This window comes from Mandrillus leucophaeus, unplaced genomic scaffold (assembly GCF_000951045.1).
Source record: "Mandrillus leucophaeus isolate KB7577 unplaced genomic scaffold, Mleu.le_1.0 Scaffold1, whole genome shotgun sequence".
Classification (NCBI taxonomy): domain Eukaryota; kingdom Metazoa; phylum Chordata; class Mammalia; order Primates; family Cercopithecidae; genus Mandrillus; species Mandrillus leucophaeus.
The window spans coordinates 13564258-13587664 of NW_012098097.1; the positions used below are offsets into that span (position 1 = coordinate 13564258).

Here is a 23407-nt window from a genome sequence, read left to right on the forward strand (position 1 = left end):
ATTTGCTCCTTTGAGGGTGTGCAGGGCACACGTGTGTCTGCCCCGGGAACCCAAGTAGCCCCAGTGCACTCCCGCCTTGCTTCCCTGGAGCGAGCCCACGGTGCCATGGTCCTGGTGGGATGAATGCATGAATGATGAGGACGAAGCCAGAACAGGGCTGCACACAGGATGCTCTGTCATGAACGAGGACCCCAAAGAAGCTCCCCTCTGGAGCCTGTGCGGCTGCTTGAGGTGTAAACACTGAGTCACGCCCACTGCCCAGCTGTGTGGCAAGAGCACTCCCTAGGCACTGAGCAGGCACCGCCAGCCCCGAGGGCTGTGGGACAACAGAGAGCTGGGCCCCTGAAGACAGTGGCCCACCAGGTGGCACCTGTGTCCCCTTGGCCGGTATGGGTGACTACACAGTTGTCATTTAAGGGGGAAGTAGGGCACAGCAGAGGCAAACATGAGGATGATGCTGCCTGTCTGGGCCTACCCAGGGAACCAGCTGCCAGACAGATTGGAAGGGACCTTCCTGGTGGGACAGGTCCAGTTGGTGGCCTGAGGTGGAGTCGTAGTGGGCCTTGTCCCCCTGCAGGGCTGACCCGTGAGGGTGGGATCATCCTCCTTGAGGAGCTGCCCTGTCCAGTCCCATTGCCTTGGAGGTGGTGACACCAGGGGCCCCTGAGCCACCAGGCTCCCCTGTCTTCACTTGGCCACCATGGCTGCTGCAGAGTCCACGGTAAGAGCCAGGACGTGGCTTCCAGGCAGGATGGGGAAGCACCTCCCAGTCCCACATGGACAAAGATTTCTTTAAACGGAGCCACCAGCCATGCCTGGTAGTGGGTGCCCTCCCTAGGCAGGCAGTGCTGGCTCTGCTGTCTTTCCTGGGGGAAGCCCACTGCGCTTCCTGGGGCCTGGCCCGTGGTACCTGCCCAGCCAGCCTTGGGAGGGGCACCCCTGGGCTTGTGGAGAGGAGGTGATGAGGCACTCAGATGTCTAGGCCAAGGCCAGGTAGGTGGCAGGTGAGACAGGCCCTTCAGACATGAGACCCCAGTGATGCAGATAAGAGTTAACTCATGTTCCCCTCCAGCCTCCCTCCAGGCAAAAGGGGAAAAGACACACACGGAACCACAGAAAACAGCTGGGAACCCCAAAGGGTGCTTGATGAAGAGCTGGAGCTCCCCCCCACCCTCCATGCTCCCGGAGGACCAGAAGACCCGCTCCATGGGTCAACCCGCCTTTGCCCATCCCTCCCCTGACCCCTGCTGCACGGTTCCAAGGGCTTGGTGGGGCAGCCTGAATGTTCCCTAACTCCCACTCCTAGCAAGGTTAAATTCACCTTGTTTGCCTCCTTAAAAATTCACAAATGCAAGACTGAGGCTTTTCCTGAAACCAGAGCCCCGGCAGCCAAGGCGCAATAAAATGCTGTTTGTGTTTCCAGGCACTGGGGCGGGAGCGAGGCTCCCAGTTGCTCAGTTAACCGGTCCTTTCCCGTGTGAGACCCCGCGAGCACTCATCAATTCTCCCATCGCTGCCTGCTGGGGCCCGGGGTCCAGAGCTGCTCTTCCTCCTCGCAGCCCACCCTGCAGGCCTAGTGCTGTCCAACCACAGCCCAGAGGGCAAGGCCTGCTAGAGCGGGCGCTTGCTGAGTCCCTGGCCAGTCTCCCGGGACCCTCGGTCCCCACAGCCCCCATCCAGCTCTTTTACACCTTCTCCTCCTCCATCTCGGAACACGGGAGAAGCAGGGCACACTGGAGTCTGCAGGCTGCCCTTGGGCTGCCACGGGGCCCTCTTTGCCCAGCACAGAGTCTGCCGTGCTTCGAGCCAGCAAGTCCCACCGGACCTTCTAGAGGCACTGTACAGCGTGTATCTGTTTTCAGGACAGTTTTATTTGCTGTGGAATCCATGAGAGCCGGAAGCATTGTTGGGGCCGTGGCTAGCAGAGCTCATGGTGACCAGTCCTGGGCCTGACCAATGGGCAATTACATTTAAAAACCAAACCAAAACAAAACAAAATACCAAGAACAGATCACTTGCCATGGACATCAGTAATCTATTGGTAATGGTGGAAATTTCATGAAAATTTCCCCTAAACCATAAGAAAAACTGTCCTTCTTACCCCGAAAGTGCTGGAGGAAAGATGGCTGCATGACTCGATCTCTCTTGGAACTTGAAATGCTACCTTCCTACCTGGAAACGCAACACAATATACTTAAAAGGCCAGACGGCTGAAGGCTGTTTGCACTCCTGGCCCTGCTCAGGGACACCCCTTTCCCGGTTCTAATGTTCAGACCTGGGAGCCAGAGTCTGCAGCCTGAGGGACCTTCAAGGCCGAGGGGTAGGACCTGCAGGGCCCACACCACCCTTCTGGTGGAGAGCTTTGCACGTGCATTCACGCGCTCATGCCTGGCGGGATGGCTGAGGATGTGTCTCATGGCACGAGTGGGCAAAACGGGGTGCATTTTACAGAAGAGTCACAGAGAGGCTCGCCCTTGGTGGAGGACACACAGCTGGGTGGGTGTGTGCAAGAAAGTGCAGGTGTGCTGACTCCGAACCAGGGGAGAGCTCTCCGTCCTGAGCTCGCCGCCCCTCACGATGCACACGGCTGATGGCTGAGGTCAGCGGTCTCTTCCCTGAGTGCAGGTGTGGTCCCTGGGACTTCATAAACCATCCTCGTGACAGTTTTACACTTAAGAGTCCCCACTGCAGTCCCAGGAGGTGGCCTGGGCAGGCAGGCATCGTTGTTCTCGTTACAGGCTGGAAACTGAGCCTGAGGGAGGCAGAAGGTCGCACACCCGGGGAGAGTCGCAGGCAGCAGGGGCCAGGCCCCTTCCACGGCACCGCCTCTCACCCCGGCCCCACCACCCCCGACCAGCCCCCAAGGGCATGCCTCTGGCTTCACGAACCTTCAGGGGAAATTAGCTTTCTAGTTTGGGGGCAGTTCCCTCTGACTGGAGACAGGGCAGAATGCTTTCAAACCCGGAATGGCCATGCAGCCTGGCTTAGAAACAGGGGACGAAGTGGATCCTGAGGCTCATTCCCCAGGGACTCCAAGAATGGGGCAGGCCCAGCTGGGCAGCCAGTCCTGGCCCCACTGACCTAGGCTGCACCCCTGCACGTGTGTGTGTGTGTGTGTGTGTGTGTGTGTGTGGGTGTTTTCCCAGAGGACTTCTCCTTCCTCTGAGGCAAAGTGCCTTGCAGGGGCCTCTGCAGAGCATACAGGGAGGTGCTTCCTTCCCTCTGCCCAGCAAGCTGAGGGTGGAGCCCTGGCACCCCTAGCACCCCCGCAGGGGAAAGGAGAGGCTGCACAAGCAGCGAGATTTCCTTCCCCAGAGGGCATGGCGTGAGCAGATTCCCATCATCAAGTGGCTGTGCCCTAGAGCTATTTCTGCCAAACAAGAAGCAGATGAGGGGGCTCGGGGGGCGGACCTTACAGGAACGGAAGCACCACCCCACCCACTGTGGTCTACAGCCCGCACCCCATTTCCTGTTGCCACCCCACCTCTATTCCCAGTGGCCTCCAAAAGAGCTGGGCAACCTCTGCTAACCACTGCCGCTTAGCCCAAGGGGAGGCCTGTTCCAGAACCAGCATCTTCATCTTGTCCTGATGCCCTGCCCGCCCCTGCAAAGCTTCAGACTGGGCTGCTACGGAAAACTGAAAGGTCAGAGGGTGGAGGTCCTCTCCCTCCTGGACATGGAAACCTCCCCCCGCGCCCGACACTTTGGCTGGTCAGGAACAGTGGCTGCTCATGGAGCTGCCCCTCCCACCTTCAGACCCTCCTCCTCCTCTGCAGGGGTGGGCTGGGGCCCTCCCTCCCTCCCTACTTGGTCCATGACTTGTGAGTTCTGAGTCCTAGGGGCTGAGACTTGAGTCAGAACCTTCTGGAGCAGAACACAATTCCCCTCTGCACCTGGTGAGGACACCAGGCTCCTCGCTTCCTCCCCAGATCTCTCTGAGCGCTCACCCGACCCCCCAACCCTGGCGGGACCTTCCAGAGCCGGCAAGCATCGAGCCTGACCACGCGGCCTCTTGGGTGCCAGCACGCCCACATCAAAGGTGCCCTCTCTTCCCAGAGGCCCTGAGCAACATCAGGTAACGCTGTCAGCACAGACATTAGCAGCAGGGCCGTAGCACGCGTCAACTTTTAAGTATGCGCACACACGTACGCCAGCCAATAACATTAAGTGTCATTTTAAAAAATGGGTTAAATAAGCAGCATTGCTGAGGATGGCCGTGCAGGGCTGATTATCCCCTATTTGCACGTTCTGGCGGTGGGAAGGCTAGAAGTCTAATGACTGAATTATCGCCCTAATGCCTCTCGCTGGCTGGGAATAATCCCGGGGCAACAGCTGCCGCAGGGTTTTTGGCTGGTTTCCTCTAATTGCATCCAGATTAAGGGAGTTGCGGAGGGGCGGGGCTTCTCCATCCCCCCGGAGCAGCGTCTCCTCCACCAAGCCCTGAACATCCAGGTCACGGCTTCCGAGGTCCTGGCTGGTGGGAGAGGTGCAGACCTCACTGGGGTCCCGGCCAGCCCATGGGGAGCGTGAGGTGCGAGCAGTGCATGGCGGGGGTGGTACTTGGTGCAGAGATGCAGCTGACTGGTCTGGGTCAGGTCTTGGGGAGCAGCAGGAGTGAGAAGCTGTAGGGCCAGGAGGCTCAGAAGGAATGCCTTCTACTAGGACCTTCCTAAGTGAGGGGAGCCCTAGACCTGCCTACCCTCTTCCTCCCTCCCAAACACAGCAGCTCAAAGGCACGAGGTATCTAGTGAAATGCTAGGATCAGGGACGCTGTTCTCCTGGAGAGGGTGAGTGGGGAAGGAGTGCTCCAAAGCAGGCCTTATTAGGACACAGACTCTCCAGAGTCCCAGTTCTTCAGCTCTCCAAATTCTCAGCCTACTGCCACCCAACTGTGCAGAGGGGATGCTAAAGTGGCAGGTCCGTCCCCCACCCCTTAATGCTGAGCCCAGCCACGTGATTTGCTGTGGCCAAGGGGAGGGCTGCAGGTGCGGTGTCTGCCTAGGCTTGGAAAGGCACTTGCCGTCTCTCCCTCCTTGCCTTTGGCTCTGCCATGGCTGGCCTGCGGGAGGGATGCAAGAGACCACAGAGCAGGGCCAGGTCTGACCTCTGCACCATAAGCAGCCCCTGGGACTGAACAGCCCACTGGCCCTAAACAAGCAAGCTCAGCCTAGACCAGAAGAATCACCCCACCCCAAACTGCTGACTCCTGCTCTAGATCAGTGCTGATTGTTGCAGGCCACGGAGCGTTGGGGGATTTGTTACACAGTATTGCGGTGGCAATGGACATAACTGGTTTCTAGCGGAGGGTCAGGGCAGAAGTTCTAACCACCGCCCTAGCCCACAAAGGCAACCCTCACTTCGCAGAAGCAGCGTGGATGAGAAGCCCACCCCACTCCCACTGCAGGACCCCCTACTGCTAGACAGAAATGGTCGGCACCCCAGGACGGGGGCACTGACTCCCCAAAAGGCTCTTGGGCAGACAGACCTGGGAACCTGGAAGTGCCTGCTGGAGGACCTGGGTTCATGGAGAAAAGAGAAGCCGAGGAGGAGGAGGAGTGGTGACCTCCTCTTTCCTGCTGAGAAACACTGCTTTGGAGTGGCATGGCCCAGCAGGGCCCACCCTCCAGGGAGAAAAGCTTCGAGCGGGAAGAAGCCCCCGGTCCCGGTCCCCATGATGGTTCTCAGCACATCAAGGTCTCTTCTCCCCAGAAGGACGCGATGGAGGATTTCAGGAGGGATTTGGTCTTCTTGCTGAAGGAGTGGCTTTCTGTGCAGATGGCTCGACACTTCTAAGCTGGCTGGGAGGGAACTCTCACAGCATAGATCCCACGCCCTTGTCTGTCCATCTCTAAATCCCAGAAGGAGCAACTGATAGACAATCTTTTGGAGTAGGGAAGAGTCTGTTGGGAAGACCTCACTCCCACATAGAAGGCGGAGAGCCCTGAGTGCCGACTCCTTCACTGGTCGCTCTCATGTCCGATCACCTGAGAAGCTGACTCACACATCTGAGTTCACAGGTCCTGCAGGAAAGTGGAAGAGTCTAACTACTTCCAGGTGTCCTTGTCTTGGTTGGTCAGCTAATAGACTACCGTGTCCCTGGGACAAGGCAGATCATCGTCAGAGGACCTTGCAAACACAAACCCGCATGCATGCACGCACGCAGGGACACACGCACACATCAACCCACTCAAGCCCCAGCTGGTTGCTGTATTTGGTGGAGCTGACCTTAAACAACGCCAAGGAACCTCACGTAGAAGACCCCCAGCTAAGAAAAAGACATCGGATGCTTCTCCAACAGCCTGAGGCTCAGGCTCCTGGGCAGGGAGTTCCCTTCGTGTACCGGGAGGACGAAATGTTTAAATGGATGAACATTACAAGCCCCAGCTCCTCAAACCTGACTGCTCTTCCACCTCTCTATCCCCATATGGGTTGAGCTTTTTATCTTTTTCTTTTTCTTTTTTTTTTATGGCAGATGTCTTTCCATTAGCATCCCAGCTGTGGCTGGGGAAGCTTTGGGAAGTGTGTTTGGCTCACTCTGAGAGAACGAGGTCCCATGAGGAAGTGTGTCTGGCTTGCAAAGATGTCTCCGGCCCTGGACAGGACCCCGCTCTGTTCTGCAGCCCTCGATGCGGTGGGTGAGTGAGGCCTTCCTCTCCTGTCTCTGCTTTCCTCATTGCCTGGTGATGCTGTCTGGCTGCCCGTGAGGCTGGAGCAAATCCTGGGACGTGTTGAAATCCTCCAGGGCAGCCAGCAGGAGAGTCCAGCCAGCCTGCGTCTCAGGTGCGGTGGCCACGCGTTCCACTGCAGCGTTTCAGGAGCTGACTTTCCTCTGGGTGGCTGTAGGTCTGACTTCTGTCACTTCCGGACTCTAATTTTGTCGTTAGTATGAAAAGGTTCCTCTCAAGTTGCCCAAAAGCATTTTCCTTAGGTTTCTACCATCCCCTGTCCCCTTCATGCCCAGCCCCACCCCCTCCCGTGCCCGGGGCCTCTGGGGAGGTCCCCTCAACCCCTGTCCAGTGCCAGGGGCCGACCTATCTGCGGAAGCCAAAGCCGTCCTGCGGCGTCTTTGGGCCCTTCTTGCCTTCCCTCAGGGGCTTGGGGGAAGGCATCTCCACCGTGCCCCCATAGGGACAGCTCTCCGAGCCTGGATGGTGGCCGGTGCACTCCACCGCGGGCATATAGCCGCTGTCCCACATGCCTGTCCCGCACAGCTTACACAGATCGTGCAGGCTGCAGGGGATCCGGGGCAGGAGGCGGAACTGGTACAGCAAACTCCTCGCCTGCAGAGAGAGGATGGGGGGTGAGGAGGGGCCGGGGGACAGCCTGGCAGCCTAGGGTCCCCACGGGAGTGGCCAACAAAGAGCAACAGCAGCAACGGCCTGCACCTCGGGGGCTCATTGAGTCCTGGGCTGAGGGCTCTGCCTGCATCTCCCACCATCACTGGCACCACGGGCCCTGGGTCTTAGGTGGCTGCAGTGACAGGACCCATAAGGCGCTTGGGCTGTGCTCACAGGTGGCTCAAGGTGAGGAAGGTCCCTGAAAGGGCTTCATCGGGAGGGTGAACAGGACCAACACCAGCCAGGGCCGGGCCGCGCCCAGCCAAGCCCACCTGTCCCTTCGGCAGCACCCCTCTCTTTCCCCCCGCACCTTGCTCTGCACGCCCCCCCACCCCAGCAGCCTCTCAGCTCCTGTAGCATCTGCGTCCTGTGCCGGGGGCACCACTGACCTCAGGACGCCCCCTCACTGCCCTGAGGACAACCACAGAGCTAACAGGCAGCATCTCCAGGAGGAGTCTGGGAAGTGGGGGAGGGGGCCAAAGCCCAAGGCCTCCAGTATTCTGGCTACCCTGCCCCTGGGTCCAGCCTCCTCCTCAGGGTTCCTAGCTCTGGGTTGTACCTGTCCTGTCCGTCAGCCCCGGGGAATCCGTTCCCTCCTCAGCCAGCAAGGGAGGCTCCTGTGTCAGGGCTGGCACCCCAGGACAGTGAGGGGACAGCTGAGGTGACACAGCCAGGCCAAGACAGGTGCTGACTGCGAGGCCTTGGCAAGGAGCCCCCAGTGCTACGGGTGGGGGCAGGGCACGTGCTGGGGGGCCATGGTGGGGATGGGGCTCTGGGGGCGGAGCCCACATCTGGGGCAGCCTCACCTTCCTGAGAATGAGCCGGTGGGGATGGGGCTCTGGGGGCGGGGCCCATGTCTGGGGCAGCATCACCTTCCTGAGAACTAACCGCTGGCACTGGGGCTTTGGGGGCAGGGTGGGGCGGGGCCCACGTCTGGGGCAGCCTCACCTTCCGGAGAACGAGCTCCCCGTTCATGTGCATGGCCAGGTTTCCGAAGTGCAGGAGCATCTGGTCCGTGGCCAGCTGCTGCTCGATGACATCATCCCCGTAGATGGCCACGATGGCCACGCAGATGAAAAGGTGGAAGTAGTCAGTCTGGGGAGGGGGGTAGAGTTCAGACACGGGCTCTGACTGAGCCCCAGGCCCTGCACTCAGGAGGAAACTGACTGCCAGGGTGCGAGCGAGGGCTCCAGGGCGAGGTGTTGGGGCTCACAGCCCAGCTCGGGGGCCGTGTGGCCCTGGGAGAGCTGCATCGCCTCTTCGGCCCTAAGTTTCCCCACCCGCACACGGGGTCCATCCCAGTACCCGCATGCCCAGGCTGCTGTGACATCCACAGGGGACGACGCTGAGCTCAGCCCCACGGGCTGCTGCTGCTCTCCTGGGGGGCAATGTGGGTGGTCTCCATGACAGGGGTGGGGGCGGAGGGGGGGTGCCTTCCTCAGAAGGCCTGGCCTGCGCTTATGGGGAGGACTCATTTGTAACGGTCCTGAGCAACGGTGTGTGTGGAAGGCTGGGTCAGAACTCACTCCAGTGGCTCGTGGAATGTGCCTCTGGCAGCCAGCCACGGGTCAGCCTATCCTCCTGGCTCCAGGCCACACCCCCCAAATCATGCCCCAGAGACGACTCTAGGGTTTGCGGCTAGAAAAGTGGGAAGATGCTAACAGAGCGGGCACAGCAGCTCACCCATGGGGTGGCTGAAATGATCGCGCTGTCCTTGAGCCTCTTTTTGGGCGCCCTTTGAGGACTCCGCAGCCCTCCCTTTAAAGACCGCCCCACGGGGCCTGCCAGCAATGCGCTGTGCACAGCAGGAAGCCCACGCCGGGTCCTGACGGCTGCATCCTGTGTGCTCTCCGGCCTGGACGCCTCAAGGCACGCCACCTTTGATGCACACGCACTTCCGGAGGCACAGGAAGGACGGGGGCACTGGGAAGTCCATGTTTAGTCTCCTGACGTCGACCACACAAACCAGACGGAACGGTGTCCCCAGCCCAGGCTGAGCAGAGCACACCATGAGGGCAGAGGCTACAGGCAACTCCCACGCCCCAGCCTGCTCCTGGAGAGACCATGCACCAGGCTGCCCGGCTGCTTCCTCTGAACTAATCTGGGACGGTCTTGTTTTGGCTCTGACGGATCCTTTTGCAGCGATTTGAACTGTGGCTGGTGCGAGACACAGTGGAGGGGTTGCAGGAAGGTGGACGCCCAGCTTCTCTGGGAGAGGAATGTGGGGAGGGAGAGGGAGGGCACGATCTCCACAGCCTGTACAGTATAGGCGGATTTCAGTTCCCAGGACAGGCAGGGCGTAGGGCCGTCCAGCCCCACCACACGCTGGCAGCGGATGGATAGCATCAAAGGCCTTTTCTCGCTCAGGGGTCACTGAACAGTTAAAGACCTCACCTGGTGGCAACCTTCCCATTCCACAGAGCTCGCTCCCAGCTCACTGGCAGCCCACCCCCACCCCGTAAGACTACCAAATTGATCGAGGGATGGGACCGACCGTGGCTAAATCGAGCCCACAGTCTGAAAACAACAGAAACGTGCTTTGTGGATTCCAACAAAACAGCAGCCAACAGAGATCCCACGTCACATGGGCCTCCCGCTGGAATTCCAACTAGATCTCATTACACTCGGGACATAGTAGGTGCCCGTGGGAAAGGGCCCTGTCTGCTGGGCCATGCCCTGAGTTCACATGTGACATCAGCCTGAACATAAAGGAATGAGGGCGGCAAATGTGCCACTGGGAAAACATGCAATGAGGCACGATTTTTTTCTCTGGGGGTGGTGGGAATGAAGCGTCTCAGACCATCCATGCCGTGTTTCCCTTTATTAATGCAGACCGTCCACCCTGCACGTCCACGTCCAGCAGGCTAAGCCAGGAAGGAAACCTAGACCCGGGCCAGGGCGAGCCAACGAATGCATGTAAAGGCCGCGTGTGGCACCGGCACTCCGTGGCTTCAGACTCTCTCTCATCAGACATCAGCCCCCTGCAGTGTGAGTGAGCACGGGAGACGCTGACGCAAGTGTCTTCCAGCAGATGGGTGTTTACCTGCATCTTCAGGGTTCTCTGATGGAGGCTGCTGGAGCTGCCGTGGTGGATGGAGCCTGTTCCTGCAAAAGGGTCCAGCCCTCCTGGATGCGTCAATGTGAGTTTTGTTTTTTTTAAAGGCTGATGGATTCAAAGAGACTTGCTTATCTTTTGACATCTCCAGCTTGTCCCTAATTTGGGCGTTAAGGCCATGTGACAGAGCCAGTGCTGTGCTCCAAGGGGAATTTGCTGAGAAGATGCTGGTGACGGTGGACGGAGAGAGGAAGTCGGTATCACTGATTGGAGCCCTCTGGAGGGGCCGACAGGGAAGTGGGAATCTCAGGCCCTTTCTCTGCACAGGAGGGTGACGGGTGAGTTGGCCCTCGTCCCTCGTGGCAGGGCGGTCCCGAGGGGGCAGGGCGGTGCTGGCTTACGCTCCTGGGTACCGGCATCCTGGGCTGCTGTGGTCTAGCGTAGGCCCCCGACAGTGTCACTCACACTGATTGGTTGTGACAGGAGGGAGCTCAGCCCCAGAAAGTGGTAATGAGTGCAGTCAGCGGGCAATTTGCATCGATTTCAGTGACTGGGGAGGCGAGCTGCAAGGTCTGAAGCCAGCCACGTGGGACGGGAAGGCAGTCGTCATATGGGGGACTAATGTGTGGCTGTGGTTGGGGGGCGGCGAGGCGGCCAGGGGCAGCAGGCAGGGTGGCCACGGTGGTTCAGGGGCCATGGTCCCAATCTCCCCGGCCCTGGCCCCTGCCCTGGCTCACCTGGTAGTAAACCCAGCAGGCCTCCTGGCCCCTGCCCTAGCTCACCTGGTAGTGGGCCCAGCAGGCTTCCCAGATCCGCAGTGCTTCAGCCTCGGGGAACTCCCGCTTGAAGCACAGCAGGAGCCAGCGGTGGCAGAAGAGCATCTGCAGGCCGTCCTCGCCCAGCGAGACCAGGTGCTGGTAGAAGCGCACGTGTGTCAGCCGCAGCAGCTCCCGAAGGTATAGCTGGGGGCGAGGCCAGCATGGGTTAGTTAGCCCTAGTCCCATGCAAGCCTGTTGCCCAGGGAGCCCACTCCCACTGGGGCCCTTCCCCGGGCCACCCCAACCTGGAAAAGCACAGCCAGGGGCCTCTACCTGCTGCACATGCCTGCCCCTCAGTGCTTTATTCCACCACTGGAATCGGTTCACACCTGCCTCTGCCAGTTCCTCCCAGATTTGACTGTTCCGGAGGCTGTGGCATGGCCCAGAGTGCGGCAGAGCATTGTTCCCTGGAGTGGCCGGATGCTGGGCAGCCGCTCCATGGCCAGGAAGGCTCCCCACTCTCAGTGGACACTTGGGGGCTGTTTCCCACATCCACCCCTCCTGGTGAGGTGAGCGGATCATCCAGGGAGCACCCCCACCCCTCTTCAGCTATGCTCACCCAGATCTTTCATCTTCCAGAGCTGATTTAGGGCAGGAAGGGGACGTGTCTGAGCCCCAGGATGCTCGATTCCTGCCATTAAGGTCACCTCCCAGTGACGTGGAACAAGATTGGGGCTATTTCTGGCAGCACCCGGGCCCAGGCCACTGACTTCATCAATGTCGCTGGAAAATCAATCTCCAACAGTCAATGAGTCACCCGGCCATGTGCTGCCATGAGCCGTCAGGGGCGAATGGCGTTGGACACTGTAACTGCCTCCCCAGGCAATGTGGATGCCTGACGTCACACCCACCCGTTGATGCAGAGTGAGCAGGCTCGGCTGGGGTCAGCCCCTCGGCCCAGGTGGAGTTAGATCACAGCTGGGGGGATCCTGGGGCAGGGCTCAGGGCCACATGCCCCCTTCCCACACAGGTGGCCCATTGTTCCCATGGAAACTGCGCTGAAGATGTGCGGCCAGCCGTCCGCCCTGTGGCCTGCAGCCGGGTCAAGCCCACCCATGTGGATGACCCCCTTGCAGACGCTCCACTCCCACCCCCTGTGCAGGTGCCTGCACCTCCCTGCTTGGGCTCCTTTGCCTTCAAATTCTCTCTGTTGGCTTCAACCCTCCCAGCCTGCCATCAACAACCCACTAATAGTCAGTCTACAGCAGTGGTCCCCAACCTTTTTGTCACTAGGAACCCGCTTCCTGGAAGACAATTTTTCCACAGACAAGGTAGTGTGAATGGTTTCGGGTTGAAACTGCTCCCCCTCATATCATCAGGCATTAGATTCTCATAAGCGTCGCACAGCCTAGATCCCTCACATGCGCAGTTCACAAAGGGTTCGTGGGTTCGAGCTTCTGTGGGAATCTAATGTGGCTGCTGATCGGACGGGAGGTGGAGCCCAGGCGGGGATGCTCGCTGGCCCGTCCTCCACTCACTTCCTGCTGTGCGGCCGGTTCCTAACAGCCCACGGACAAGCGGCAGTCCCGGACCTGGGAGCGGGCATCCCATTCTATGAGACATGCTCGGTGGCCTGGGGGTGGGGACCCCTGTTCTGAGACACACTCTGTGTGCTGGGGCGGGGACCCCCATTCTGAGACATGCTCAGTGTGCTGCGGCAGGGACCCCCATTCTGAGACACGCTTTGTGGCCTGGGGGTGGGGATCCCCATTCTATGAGACACACGCAGTGTGCTGGGGCGGGGACCCCCATTCTGAGACACGCTCTGTGGCCGCGCAGTGGGGACCCTCGTTCTATGAGACACACCCTGTGGCCCTGGCCTTCAAGGCCCTCCATCAGCTCCTCCCTCACTACTGGTCCAGGAAGACCGGGTCACTCAGTCCCACCACTAGGACTGCTCTGCTCAGCCCAGCCTTAGCGACACTCAGGGCCAGACCCCACACACCCTGAAGCTGTCCCTAGTGCAGAAGCCATCTTGTCCTTATCACGGGCGCCTCCTGCAGTGTTCCCCAACACCCAGCATCCTCTGCTCACAATGCCAGCTTCCTGGCCCAGCCGGGAGGGTGAATGTCTGGTGACTGCACCCGGCAGGTACTTGGTAGACATGGGTGATGCGTGCTGAGAACAGTGAGCAGGTGCCCTGGCTCGGTCCCACACACTGGCCCTCTGGTGCTGCCTTACCCAGCTGGGCTCAGCCCCACCACCGACATTCAGTGCTTCCTGGTCTACATGGGGCTGGTCCTTTTAAAGAGGCCTTGACGGGAGACGTGACAGCTGGGCACCCCAGGGAAGGGGTGGGGTGTGAGGACTGCCCCGGAGACCTCAGGGAGTTTCAGGAGCCCCTCCTCTTCCTGTCCGCACTCAGAAGCCCTGGCTGTGTTGACTTCTGCGGGGAGCAGCTTAGACACACCTGAGGACCCATCTCCTAAAGCTCAGAGGGGGCTGGGTGTGATGGTGCCTCCCCTTCCTTGCCAGCCAGGGAGCTTGGGCCAGGCTGTCACATGCAGGGGTGGGAGGCCACCAGGGTAGCCCACACAACACGGCCTCCGGACCTGCAGGGAGTCAGGGGGCCAACCCCGGAGATCCAGGGCTAAGTCACCCACATCCCACAGGCAAGTCCTATCCTGGCGTTTTCGCTGCCCACTGACCTATAACAGCCAAGCCACGCGTCACCACGGCAACCCTGGCTACAAGGGGAGAGGCAGCATGGGCCCTCACATGCCCTCGGAGGTACCCATCCTCTGAGCCTCACCAGTTGTTTCTCCATGTCCTCGTCCCGAGGGGAGCTGACAAAGATTGTGTTCTGCATCAAACCCACAAAGCACCAGAAGGTGTCTGATTCATCCAGGACCTCGGCCAAGATGGGCGCCACCAGGTCCGACATCCCCTGGGAATAGCCGACGGCAGGGTTGTACACGGCATAGTTCAGTAAGATCCTCCTGGGAGACAGCGGAGACAGCAGTAAGTGGGGATGACCCTCACCACAGCACACTGCCCAGCCCACAGAACCCCGAGCTGGAGACCCCGCCTTCCCTCACTTGCCTTCATCTCAGTGGAAGGCAGCTCTGCCATCATTTCAGAGCCCAAGCTTAGGTTCCAGACACACAGACCCTTGCTTTGCAAAAGGTAATGGCCTGGCTGGGCATGGTGACTCATGCCTATAATCCCAGCACTTTGGGAGGCCGAGGTGGGCAGATCACCTGAGGTCAGGAGTTCGACACTAGCCTGGCCAACATGGTGAAACCCTGTCTCTACTAAAAACACAAAACTTAGCCAGGCATGATGGGGTGCACGCCTGTAATCTCAACTACTAGGTAGGCTGAGACAGGAGAATAGGTTGAACCCGGGAAGTGGAGGTTGCAGTGAGCCGAGATCACATCACTGCACTCCAGTCTGGATAACAGAGCAAGACTCTGTCTCAAAAAAAAAAAAAAAAAGAAAAAAAGTAATGGCCTGCTATTAGCTGCTGTCTAGGCCCAGAACCTTGAGAGCAGGGGTAAGGGGGAACATGGGTCTGATTTTCTGAAGGGTGGACTGCCTGTGACAAGGGGTGGGCTGGCAGGGACATTTCTGTGGGCTGCTAATTTTGTGCAATTATTTGCTAGGCTGCAGCAGAATGTCAGAGATGCCAGCCTCTGGCTCTGTGCGGCTGTATGACTGCAGGACCACCCACGGGGAGATGGAGGGGGTGCTTGGGGAAGCTGGTCCATGGTTGGTGTGAGCCAAGCAAGGACAGGCTTGGTGGTGCCCAGGGGATAGAGGGGCTCTGCGGGCCCCACTGGCAGGGACCTGGGTGGCTTCCCTGGGATGCCACGGCCCTGAGATGCCAACCGAGGTAGCCCATGAGTAGCATATCCTTCACTTCTGGGGCTTTGACGTATGAACCTGGAAGAGAGCCCCTGCAGAAAGTCGCTGGGGGCTCATCCATTTCCCAGGGCAGTCAGGTGACACTTGCAGACTTGCAGGTGGCTGGGGAGGGAGTACCTCATGCTCTCCACGTTGGGATTGTCTTCCCCTCGGAAGAACTGGTTGTTCCGATCGGTCCGGACCACGTCTTTGTCCACAGTGAACTGCACATTGCGCCAGAACGCTCTGTGCTCCTCAGGGGTCATGGAGAGCCTGTGTGGAGCCAACCACCGAGTCGGGTCAGCGGGTGGCAGCCGGAGCATCGTGTGGTGCACACATTCCAGGAAGCCACGCTTCCTCCCAGCCCCCGTTCCCTGGATGGGAGCTGGGTGGCTGCTGCCGGCTGCAGACCCTCCCCGATGAGGCGGATGGGTGGCATGTATCCAAGGCTCTCCCTGATATTAACTCCGCCTCACAGGCTCCAGCGTCCCAGAGAGAAGAACAAGTTGCAGCCTAATGGGTAATGAGGTCTTGGCCCTGGCCCAGTGTTCTGGAGGGGAGCTGAGCACAGCCCAGTGGCTTCACCCAGTCCCAGCCTCCTGGAGAGAGAGCTGACCCCAGTTCTGGGTTAGCAGAGCCCAGGTGGGACAGAGTCTCCGGATGCCTTCACCCCTCCAGGCCCTGCTCCCAGCCCCAGCCTTCAGCTGTGGGACGTCAGCGCCTAGTTAAGTCTGTTGAACGAGAATTCTAAAACCTTGACATGTGAGCTAACGAGCCCCGCAGTTCCGAGGCCCGAGTGCTTGGTTTAATGACTGCACTTATCCCACCCTATCACTCACGTTCCTGGGAGACCCATTTCTGAAAGAAACTATGGGTCACGAAACATATTATCAATGCTGAATTGCACCTCAAATTGCCTTTTCAAATGACATTTTCCTCTGCGGCTCGGCGGGGTGGGCCGGGCTGGCCCCGGCGGTTACCTTTTCTGCTGGATCTCAGAGTACTCCTTTCGCTTCTGCAGCCGCAGCGCCTCCCGCTCCTCCGACGTGGACTCGTGGCTGTAATAGCGCAGCAGGAAGGGCCAGACCTCCCCCCGGATTGACACATCAATGCCGCCAAAGAAAATGGCCTGGAGGAAGCGGCAAAAGTTGGGGAGGGGATAAAACAGGGCAGCTCAAAGAACCCCCAAATCCCCAGAGATGTGTGTTTTGGTGGCTTTGGTGTGCCTGGATTCAGATCTCTGCAATTTGCACATATTTACAAGGGGAAAGCAGTGGTCTTCAATTCCCATACAGGACACAAACCCGGCTCATTTCAATGTCAATGCCCCCCCTGGGGCGGCGCTCAGATTAACGTGTCGTTCTCACGTCATGGCCTAATCCCTGGTTTTGGAAACGCTGCATTTCACTGCAAACCCTTCTATGCAGGCTGACACGGTATCCCCCCAAACCCTCGAGGGAGGTTTTTTTTGTTTTTTTTTTTTTTGTTTTTTTCAACGCAGCAGCTTTGATTGCTTTATCGGAGTGTTCACAGAGAGCCTCACACAAGAAAACGGGGCTCTCCCAAGGAGGTGGCCCGTGGGTGCGGGCGGGCGGCCAGACCCTGGCCTCCTTCCCTCTTGCTCGTTCCCGGTTCCCGGCCGGCTCTCCACGGGGCCAGCGGGGAGGGCTCCGACCTCACCTTCCGCAGCTTGTACTCCTCCTCCACCTGGCCCAGCTCGTTCAGGTGGTTGAGCCAGGCAGAGACGCCAAGCCTCTTGTACATGCTCTCCTCGGGGTGCGTCTCGGAGGACGGCAGCTTGGGGCGGCGGATGGAGAACTGCATGCATGTCTTATCGGGGGCGACCTGCTAAACGGGAGGAAAACTGGGCAAAGGTCAGGATCTCAGCCGTGCGGCTTCAGAGGCCAGCGGTGCTTTTCCCAGGATTAAAAGCCTCTCTCTCTTCTGAAAGGAGGGCAAGGGCCGTCCCTTGCATACAAACCCCTAAATGGCGAGTGTAATTAGGCGCAATTAAAATGAAAATACCTTCATCTTAAAATCGGTTTCCCTCTGCGGCTCTCTCCTCCCCGGCCCACTGTGCCGCCGCCCCCCACTCTCTCCAACCCCAGCCGCAAAAACGGAATTAATGCCTCGTTCGGCCTAACTTCCCTCTGCCGGGAGGGCCTGCAATGAATTACATGTGATTGGCCACATACAAAGGGATCGCTGTCCTGCGAGCAGGGAGCCAGCCTGTCAGATTGTCTCCGCGAGCAGTCACGAATCCAGGGCAAAACTGCAGCTGACATTTAATTCAAAAATCAAAGGTTGTTCAATGTAGGGGGGAAAAAAGCCATGCTACTGTAATAAGGGAAGCCAGCAGGAGGCTCTGTGGGAAGGAAGGGAATTTTAAAGTCAGCCCTGTTTCTAATAAGCACATACAGTATCTTAAACAGATAATTAAAGAGCTCTTATTACATTTGTACGCAGATTGAGCAAAATATGGCAGGAAGTCTTGTCAAAACACGATTTTTCAAGTGCAGGGCACTGACTTTACAGAAAGCCCTGGGTACAGGTTTCAAACCTGAAGTTGCTGCTCTGAAGGCCGAAAGCTACCGTGGGTCACACCCCGTAAGCCCCCGGGCCCTGGAACCCAACATGGGACCCAGGAGGGAGATGGGGCCCGTGGGGGGTGGGAAGTGTCAACCGCGGGGCGTCTGGGGCGGTCTGCTGGGCTACCTGGTCTTTGAGCTGCATCTCGGTGCAGTATTTCCACTGCTGGAACACGTCGGACAGCTTGTCCAGGCCACCGTGGTGGAAGTGGAAGACCTTGTACTGGCTCTCTCGGCTGGCGACGACCAGCTGGCCGCTGGTGCAGGCCTCGTCGCTGAAGGGCCATTGGAGAGGGGAGAGGAAAGCCCGATGAATATGTAAACACGGGGGTTTTATTTCCAAGTATAATCAGAGGCCACTGTCGCCAACCTCAGGAGCAGGAAACAGTGGGTCCCGGTGGGGTTGGCTGCTGGCGGGAGGGGACAGAACTACACCGAACAAAAACCGTCACCCTCTTTGCTGAAGATGACAAAACTGCTCCTTTCTGGGGGGCCCTGGGGCTCCTCTCTGGAGACCTGCCAGAGCGACCTTCTCCCTACCACCACCTGCCCAGCTACATGGTCCCTGCAGTCCGGGAGACCTGGGTCCCAGTGCTGAGTGCCCTGGAATCCAGTTTTGAGCCCCGGTGGGCCATGTGCTAAGAGAACCTCCTGGGAACAGACCTCCTTCGTTGCGTGTGGGTGGAACTCTGGGAGAACCCTCCAGGGAAACTCACTAAACATCCGTCAGTGCTGTCAGCCCAACCCCGGCTGCCCTTAGATGAAAGGCTGGAATGTGGCTCTGGGTCTGGGAACCCCCCCAGCTTCTGGACACGCCGGCTTCTTCTAAGCCCGGGCCTCTTATTGGTGCTGTCTGCGGCTGGGCAGCCCTGACTATAAGGAGGAGGATCTGATGTGGGGAATGACTGCAGGAAACTAGGCATCGCCCACCCATCACGAAAGGAAGGGAGCCTCCATCCGGAAGGCTGCGGCCCGTCCCGCACAGGTGGCCGAGCTCCAGAGCATCTCCCGGGGATCACAGAGGCCTGCAGCTGCTACTCTCCGCCCTGGTTTGGTTTCTTCTCCCCAGCCAGAGTTGCAAGCAGTCGCTGGCTACCATCACGCTGAAGGTAGGGGAATGAGTTCGGTAGCTCACCTGGCCTGAGAACTGCCAGGGAGCCGCGGTGGGGAACCGCTGCCCGCAAGATCAGTGAGGGAGGAAGGCAGACGCTTGGGAAGACTCCATCCAGGGCCCTGCGTCCCCATGCCGTGCACTGCACCGGCCACAAAGCACAGGCTGCCAGGGAAAGCAAGCACACACAGACCAACTCCCAGGAGGCGCCCAGAGATGCTTCCTACCTGAAGAAAAGGCGGAGGGAGCGCATGTGGCCCAGGTCCACGCGGAACACGCCACAGATCTGCTCTAGGGCGCACACCCGCTGCGGCTCGTCCCAGCGCGGCGTCTGCAGGAGGCCGTTGCTGTCCGGGAACCGCAGGCCGGTGTCGGAGCTGGATGGGGGGCTGGTGGAACAGGTCATGTGATGATGGCCACACATCACCCTGCCCACACCACCCAGAGGGGGACAGGGGGCATGGGGAAAGTCATTTAAACCTACGCAACAAGCTTAAACACACATACAGGCACGACTGAATATGCCCTGTAAACATCTGTGAATGAAGGCATGTATGAACCCCACTGCACAGTTCTACTTCCACTTGGATGGGAAAGCATTTTCATGATCAAATTCCATTCCACTTCAATAGAGGCACTAAGTCGTCATCGTCCTGAGAGCCAAGATCACATTGACTGGGGTTCCTCGCTGGGTGACCTTGGCCAAGCCACCAAGCCTCTCTCAGCCTTCGTTTCCCCATGGGTAAAAGGAGGAGAACAACAAGGTTTGGTTTCCCTACAGCATGGGGCTGAGCTTTACTGAAAGTAGCTGTTTTGTGATGATTTTAGATAGCATGGGGCTTCCGCCGTGGTTTAAACCAGCTCATTGTTCTCCTGAAAAGTACTGGTTCAGTTTACGCTTTGGTTAGGAAACATTTGGGTTTTCAGTACTATTAATAACGTCATGAGCATTTATGAAAACACTGACTATGGGCCTGGCCCTGAGCTAATGCTTCTCAGGTGCTTTTATTGCATTTAATCTTCACAAAAATCCTCTGAAATGAATAGTGGTATTACCCCATTATAAAGAAGAGGCAACTGAAGCCCAGAGAGGTTAAGTAACTTGCCCAAGGTCACACAGCTGGCAAGTGGTGGAGCGGAGATTAGAACCCAAGCTTTGTGGCCCATGTTCTCACCAGCATATTGTGCAGCTGTCTGCAGTTCAGCAGGACAACCCCATTTATTCTGTTATTTTTTATGAGTTTGTTACATTCCAAATTGCTAAATATTTTATTATATGGATTCAGCCACATCACAGGTTAAATCCTGTCTCTTGAGATTTTTTCTTCTCTTTTTTCTTTTTTTTTTTTTGAGACAGAGTCTCGCTCTGTCACCCAGGCTGGAGTGCAGTGGCGCAATCTCGGCTCACTTCAACCTCTGCTTTCCAGGTTCAAGTGATTCTCCTGCCTCAGCCTCCCGAGTAGCTGGGATTACAAGCGTCTGCCACCATAACTGGCTAATTTTATATTTTTAGTACAGACGGGGTTTCACCATGTTGACCAGGCTTGTCTTGACCGCCTGACATCAGGTGATCTGCCCACCTCGGCCTCCCAGAGTGCTGGGATTACAGGCGTGAGCCATCGTGCCCAACCCTCTCTTGAGATTTAATAGTAATGTTTAGCAAATGCCTGCTAAAATAAAACCAGAGTAAAGGCAAGACTCAGTTCTGGACCCCAACTGCAGCGTCCCACAGAGACTCAGCTGTATTCACTGCTCCTGCTTCCTGTTTGAGCTCAGAACATAAAGTGTTGGAGGCCATCAATCCAGAGGCACTTCCTCCTCCAAGAAGCACCAGGTCTAAGTAAATAAAGCTCCTTTGGAGGGTTCCAGCACAATCCCTCCCCACTTGGAACTTCAAAGAGAGAAACCTGACTGGCCTTTCTAGAACCCTCTACTGCGTCAGGCATAGCCCTGGGCCTGGCGAGTGGAAGGCGGCCTTTCTTCCTCACCTGCCTAAGGAAGTCAGCTGAACAGGCCCTCCCACTGCTGGGGTCCCTGGGCTCTCAAGGAAACGGAGTCAGGTAAAACCAGATCAGAGATGGGCACATGGGCCCATCACCCGAACTGCCGTGGCTGTGCCATGGACGGGCCCAGAAGGCCGAGGGCTCCCGAAATCTTCTCAAGCTGACCTCTGACCCTGTGGGAGCTGTGCTTCGGAATCGTTGCTCACAACACAGGGCAGGTCTCGGGTCTGAGGCCCCACCGCACCCATGGGTGCCCCCTTTCATCATCTGCTCCCTGAACCGCGGGGCTGCTGTGGCTGGGACAGCTGCTGCCCCGCGTGCTGCCCGCCGGCCTGACCCACCGGGTGGGGCCATTAGAGGGTGGTATCCTTCCCGGCCTCCTCCCCCAGCCTTCTTACCACACCCAACGGCAGAATGCCCTGAACCTGCGCGTCCCTCCCAGCACACTGTGTCCCCCTCACCGTACGGGGCAGGCCAAGGTTCCCAGAAACCAGAGAGAACACAGACTCGCTTCGGCAGTCACGGGTGGAAGGCCCCCTTCCCTGCTGCTGTGGCCGGAGAAGACTGGTCCCCTGGAGGGCCAGAGCCGATTTCAAATCAGACAAGAGTCCCGGACACAGGGGCCACCGCACACCTCCCCCAGCAACGTGCCTCCGGGCAGAAGTTGGCTTAAACCCTCTCACAACCCCTTAGGGGCAAATTATTTGCACTAATTAATTGATTGATTCATTAATTCAAGACACTGTGCTTGGGACCTACAGCTGGGTTCCACAGGCTCCAACTAGAGCGAAGGTGATGGAGACCTCAGTTCGCTTTAATTGGGGTATGTCTGGCAGGTACCCTGTGTGGTCATGGAGGACAAGGTCTGGTGCCCCTCAAGGCTGCTGTGGAGTGGGGGGTTGCATCGTGTCTCTTCATCTTCAGCTCCTGGCCCTGGCTTGGCACAGAACACACAGCCATTTAATAGTCATGCCTGAAGTGAAAATGTAAAGTGTCTGGGAATTTTGAAGTCATAGAAAAAAATGTTTAAAGAAAATAAACTACAGGGAAAATGAAATATGTACAGTGTTTTATTTTTGCTTATCTTTCTACACACGTAAAGCAATTTGGTTTTAAGAATATTCATATATGCTGCAAATAATTTAGCTTGTTCATAAAATTATGTGATGCATTAAAACCGAAAGGATGGGTTTTGCAGGCAATAACTCCCAAGATGCTATTACGTTAAAAATATCTCATACATAAAACTAGAAGATGCTAAACTTTAAGAAACGTAGCAGTTCTTCATTTCTATCATTTTCTGAAGACCACCAAAATGTGAAAGCAATAATGAAAAAAAGTCAGCAATATCACTGGAAAACACAAAAACTGGGTTCTCTCTCCACCACAGTAAATTACGCCACATCAGACACGGAGATAGAGATTAGAAATGGCCTCAAATTCTTCACAGCTCATCTTATCAAGGATAGCACCTGTCTCTCCACCCCTGAATCTAGGTGGGCCTTTTTTGACCGATAGTATGTAGCAAACATGATGTTAGGCGAGTTCTGGGGCCTGGGCAGCCCCTCACTCTCCCTCTTGGCACAGGCAAGACAGACAGACAAGAGTTCATGAGAGACACACGCAACTGGCAGGCAGCACCATAGCCCCGACACCTGTCAACAGAGGCCACTCCAGACCCTCCACCCAACCAAGCCTCCTGGTGGCTGCAGCGACCTGAGTGAACTCCAGGGAGCCCAGCAGACCAGCCTGTCCCAGCCCAGCCCAAACCAAAGCCCTGTGAGCAAAGAAGCGGTTTTTTGTTTGTTTGTTTTTTAAAGACAAGGTCTGTCTCTATATCCCCCTGGCTGAAGTGCGGTGGCACAAACACAACTCACTGCAGCCTCAACCTCCCAGGCTCAAGCGATCCTCCAGCCTCAGCCTCCCAAGTAGCTGGGACGACCGGCACTCACCACCACACTCGGCTAATTTTTGTATTTTTTATAGAGACGGGGTTTTGCCATGTTGCCCAGGCTGGTCTCAAACTCCTGAGTTCAAGCGATCCGTCCGCCTTGGCCTCCCAAAGTGCTGGGACTACAGGTGTGAGCCCCGGCCCCGGGCCCGGTGGTGGCTTTAAGTTGCTAAGTTTGAGGGTGATTTGTTCCACAGCAATAGATTACTGACACACGCAGGACAGGCCAGCTCTCAGAAAAAGCTTGCCGGGGAGGAAGAAACCTTCAAACATATTGAGCTGTGGTTCTCAAGGTTAGAGACACCAGGGCCGGATTTTAGCATTATTTAAAATACCTAAACTGCTAACTTTCCTCTTGCTTTTCTTTGTCCTGAGCCTTTTGAGTTTGCTGAACAAAAAGTCGATGGGAACCCAGCTGTAGGTCCCAAGCACAGTGTCCTGAATTAATGAATCAATCAATTAATTAATGCAAATAATTTGCCCCTAAGGGGTTGTGACAGGGTTTAAGCCAACTTCTGCCCGGAGGCACGTTGCTGGGGGAGGTGTGCGGTGGCCCCTGTATCCGGGACTCTTGCCTGGATAGAAATTGGCGCTGACCCTCCAGGGGACCAGCCTTCTCCGGCCACAGCAGCAGGGAGGGGGCCTTCCACCCGTGACTGCCAAAGCGAGTCTCTGTGTTCTGTCTGGTTTCTGGAAAT

The 23407-nt window shown here is 57.5% G+C and overlaps 1 protein-coding gene across 3 annotated transcripts in view; it reads right to left on the bottom strand.

Moving 5' to 3' along the window:
- Positions 1 to 4114: 4114 nt before the first annotated feature.
- The window catches only part of TBC1D16 (TBC1 domain family, member 16), a 95227-nt gene continuing 75934 nt past the window's right edge, over positions 4115 to 23407 (bottom strand). Inside the window, exons 3-11 of one of the 3 annotated variants that reach the window (XM_011991493.1) lie at positions 18983 to 19144; positions 17772 to 17919; positions 16737 to 16904; positions 16037 to 16185; positions 15195 to 15329; positions 13963 to 14149; positions 11175 to 11354; positions 8286 to 8432; positions 4115 to 7280 (exon numbers count right to left, since the gene is read on the bottom strand). In XM_011991493.1, the coding sequence (XP_011846883.1) occupies positions 7032 to 7280; positions 8286 to 8432; positions 11175 to 11354; positions 13963 to 14149; positions 15195 to 15329; positions 16037 to 16185; positions 16737 to 16904; positions 17772 to 17919; positions 18983 to 19144 (1525 nt within the window). In that variant the 3' untranslated portion in view covers positions 4115 to 7031. Of the gene's footprint in view, positions 7281 to 8285; positions 8433 to 10066; positions 10319 to 11174; positions 11355 to 13962; positions 14150 to 15194; positions 15330 to 16036; positions 16186 to 16736; positions 16905 to 17081; positions 17178 to 17771; positions 17920 to 18982; positions 19145 to 23407 lie in introns of those variants that run through there. The other 2 variants (XM_011991565.1, XM_011991638.1) reach the window with 2 other exon arrangements.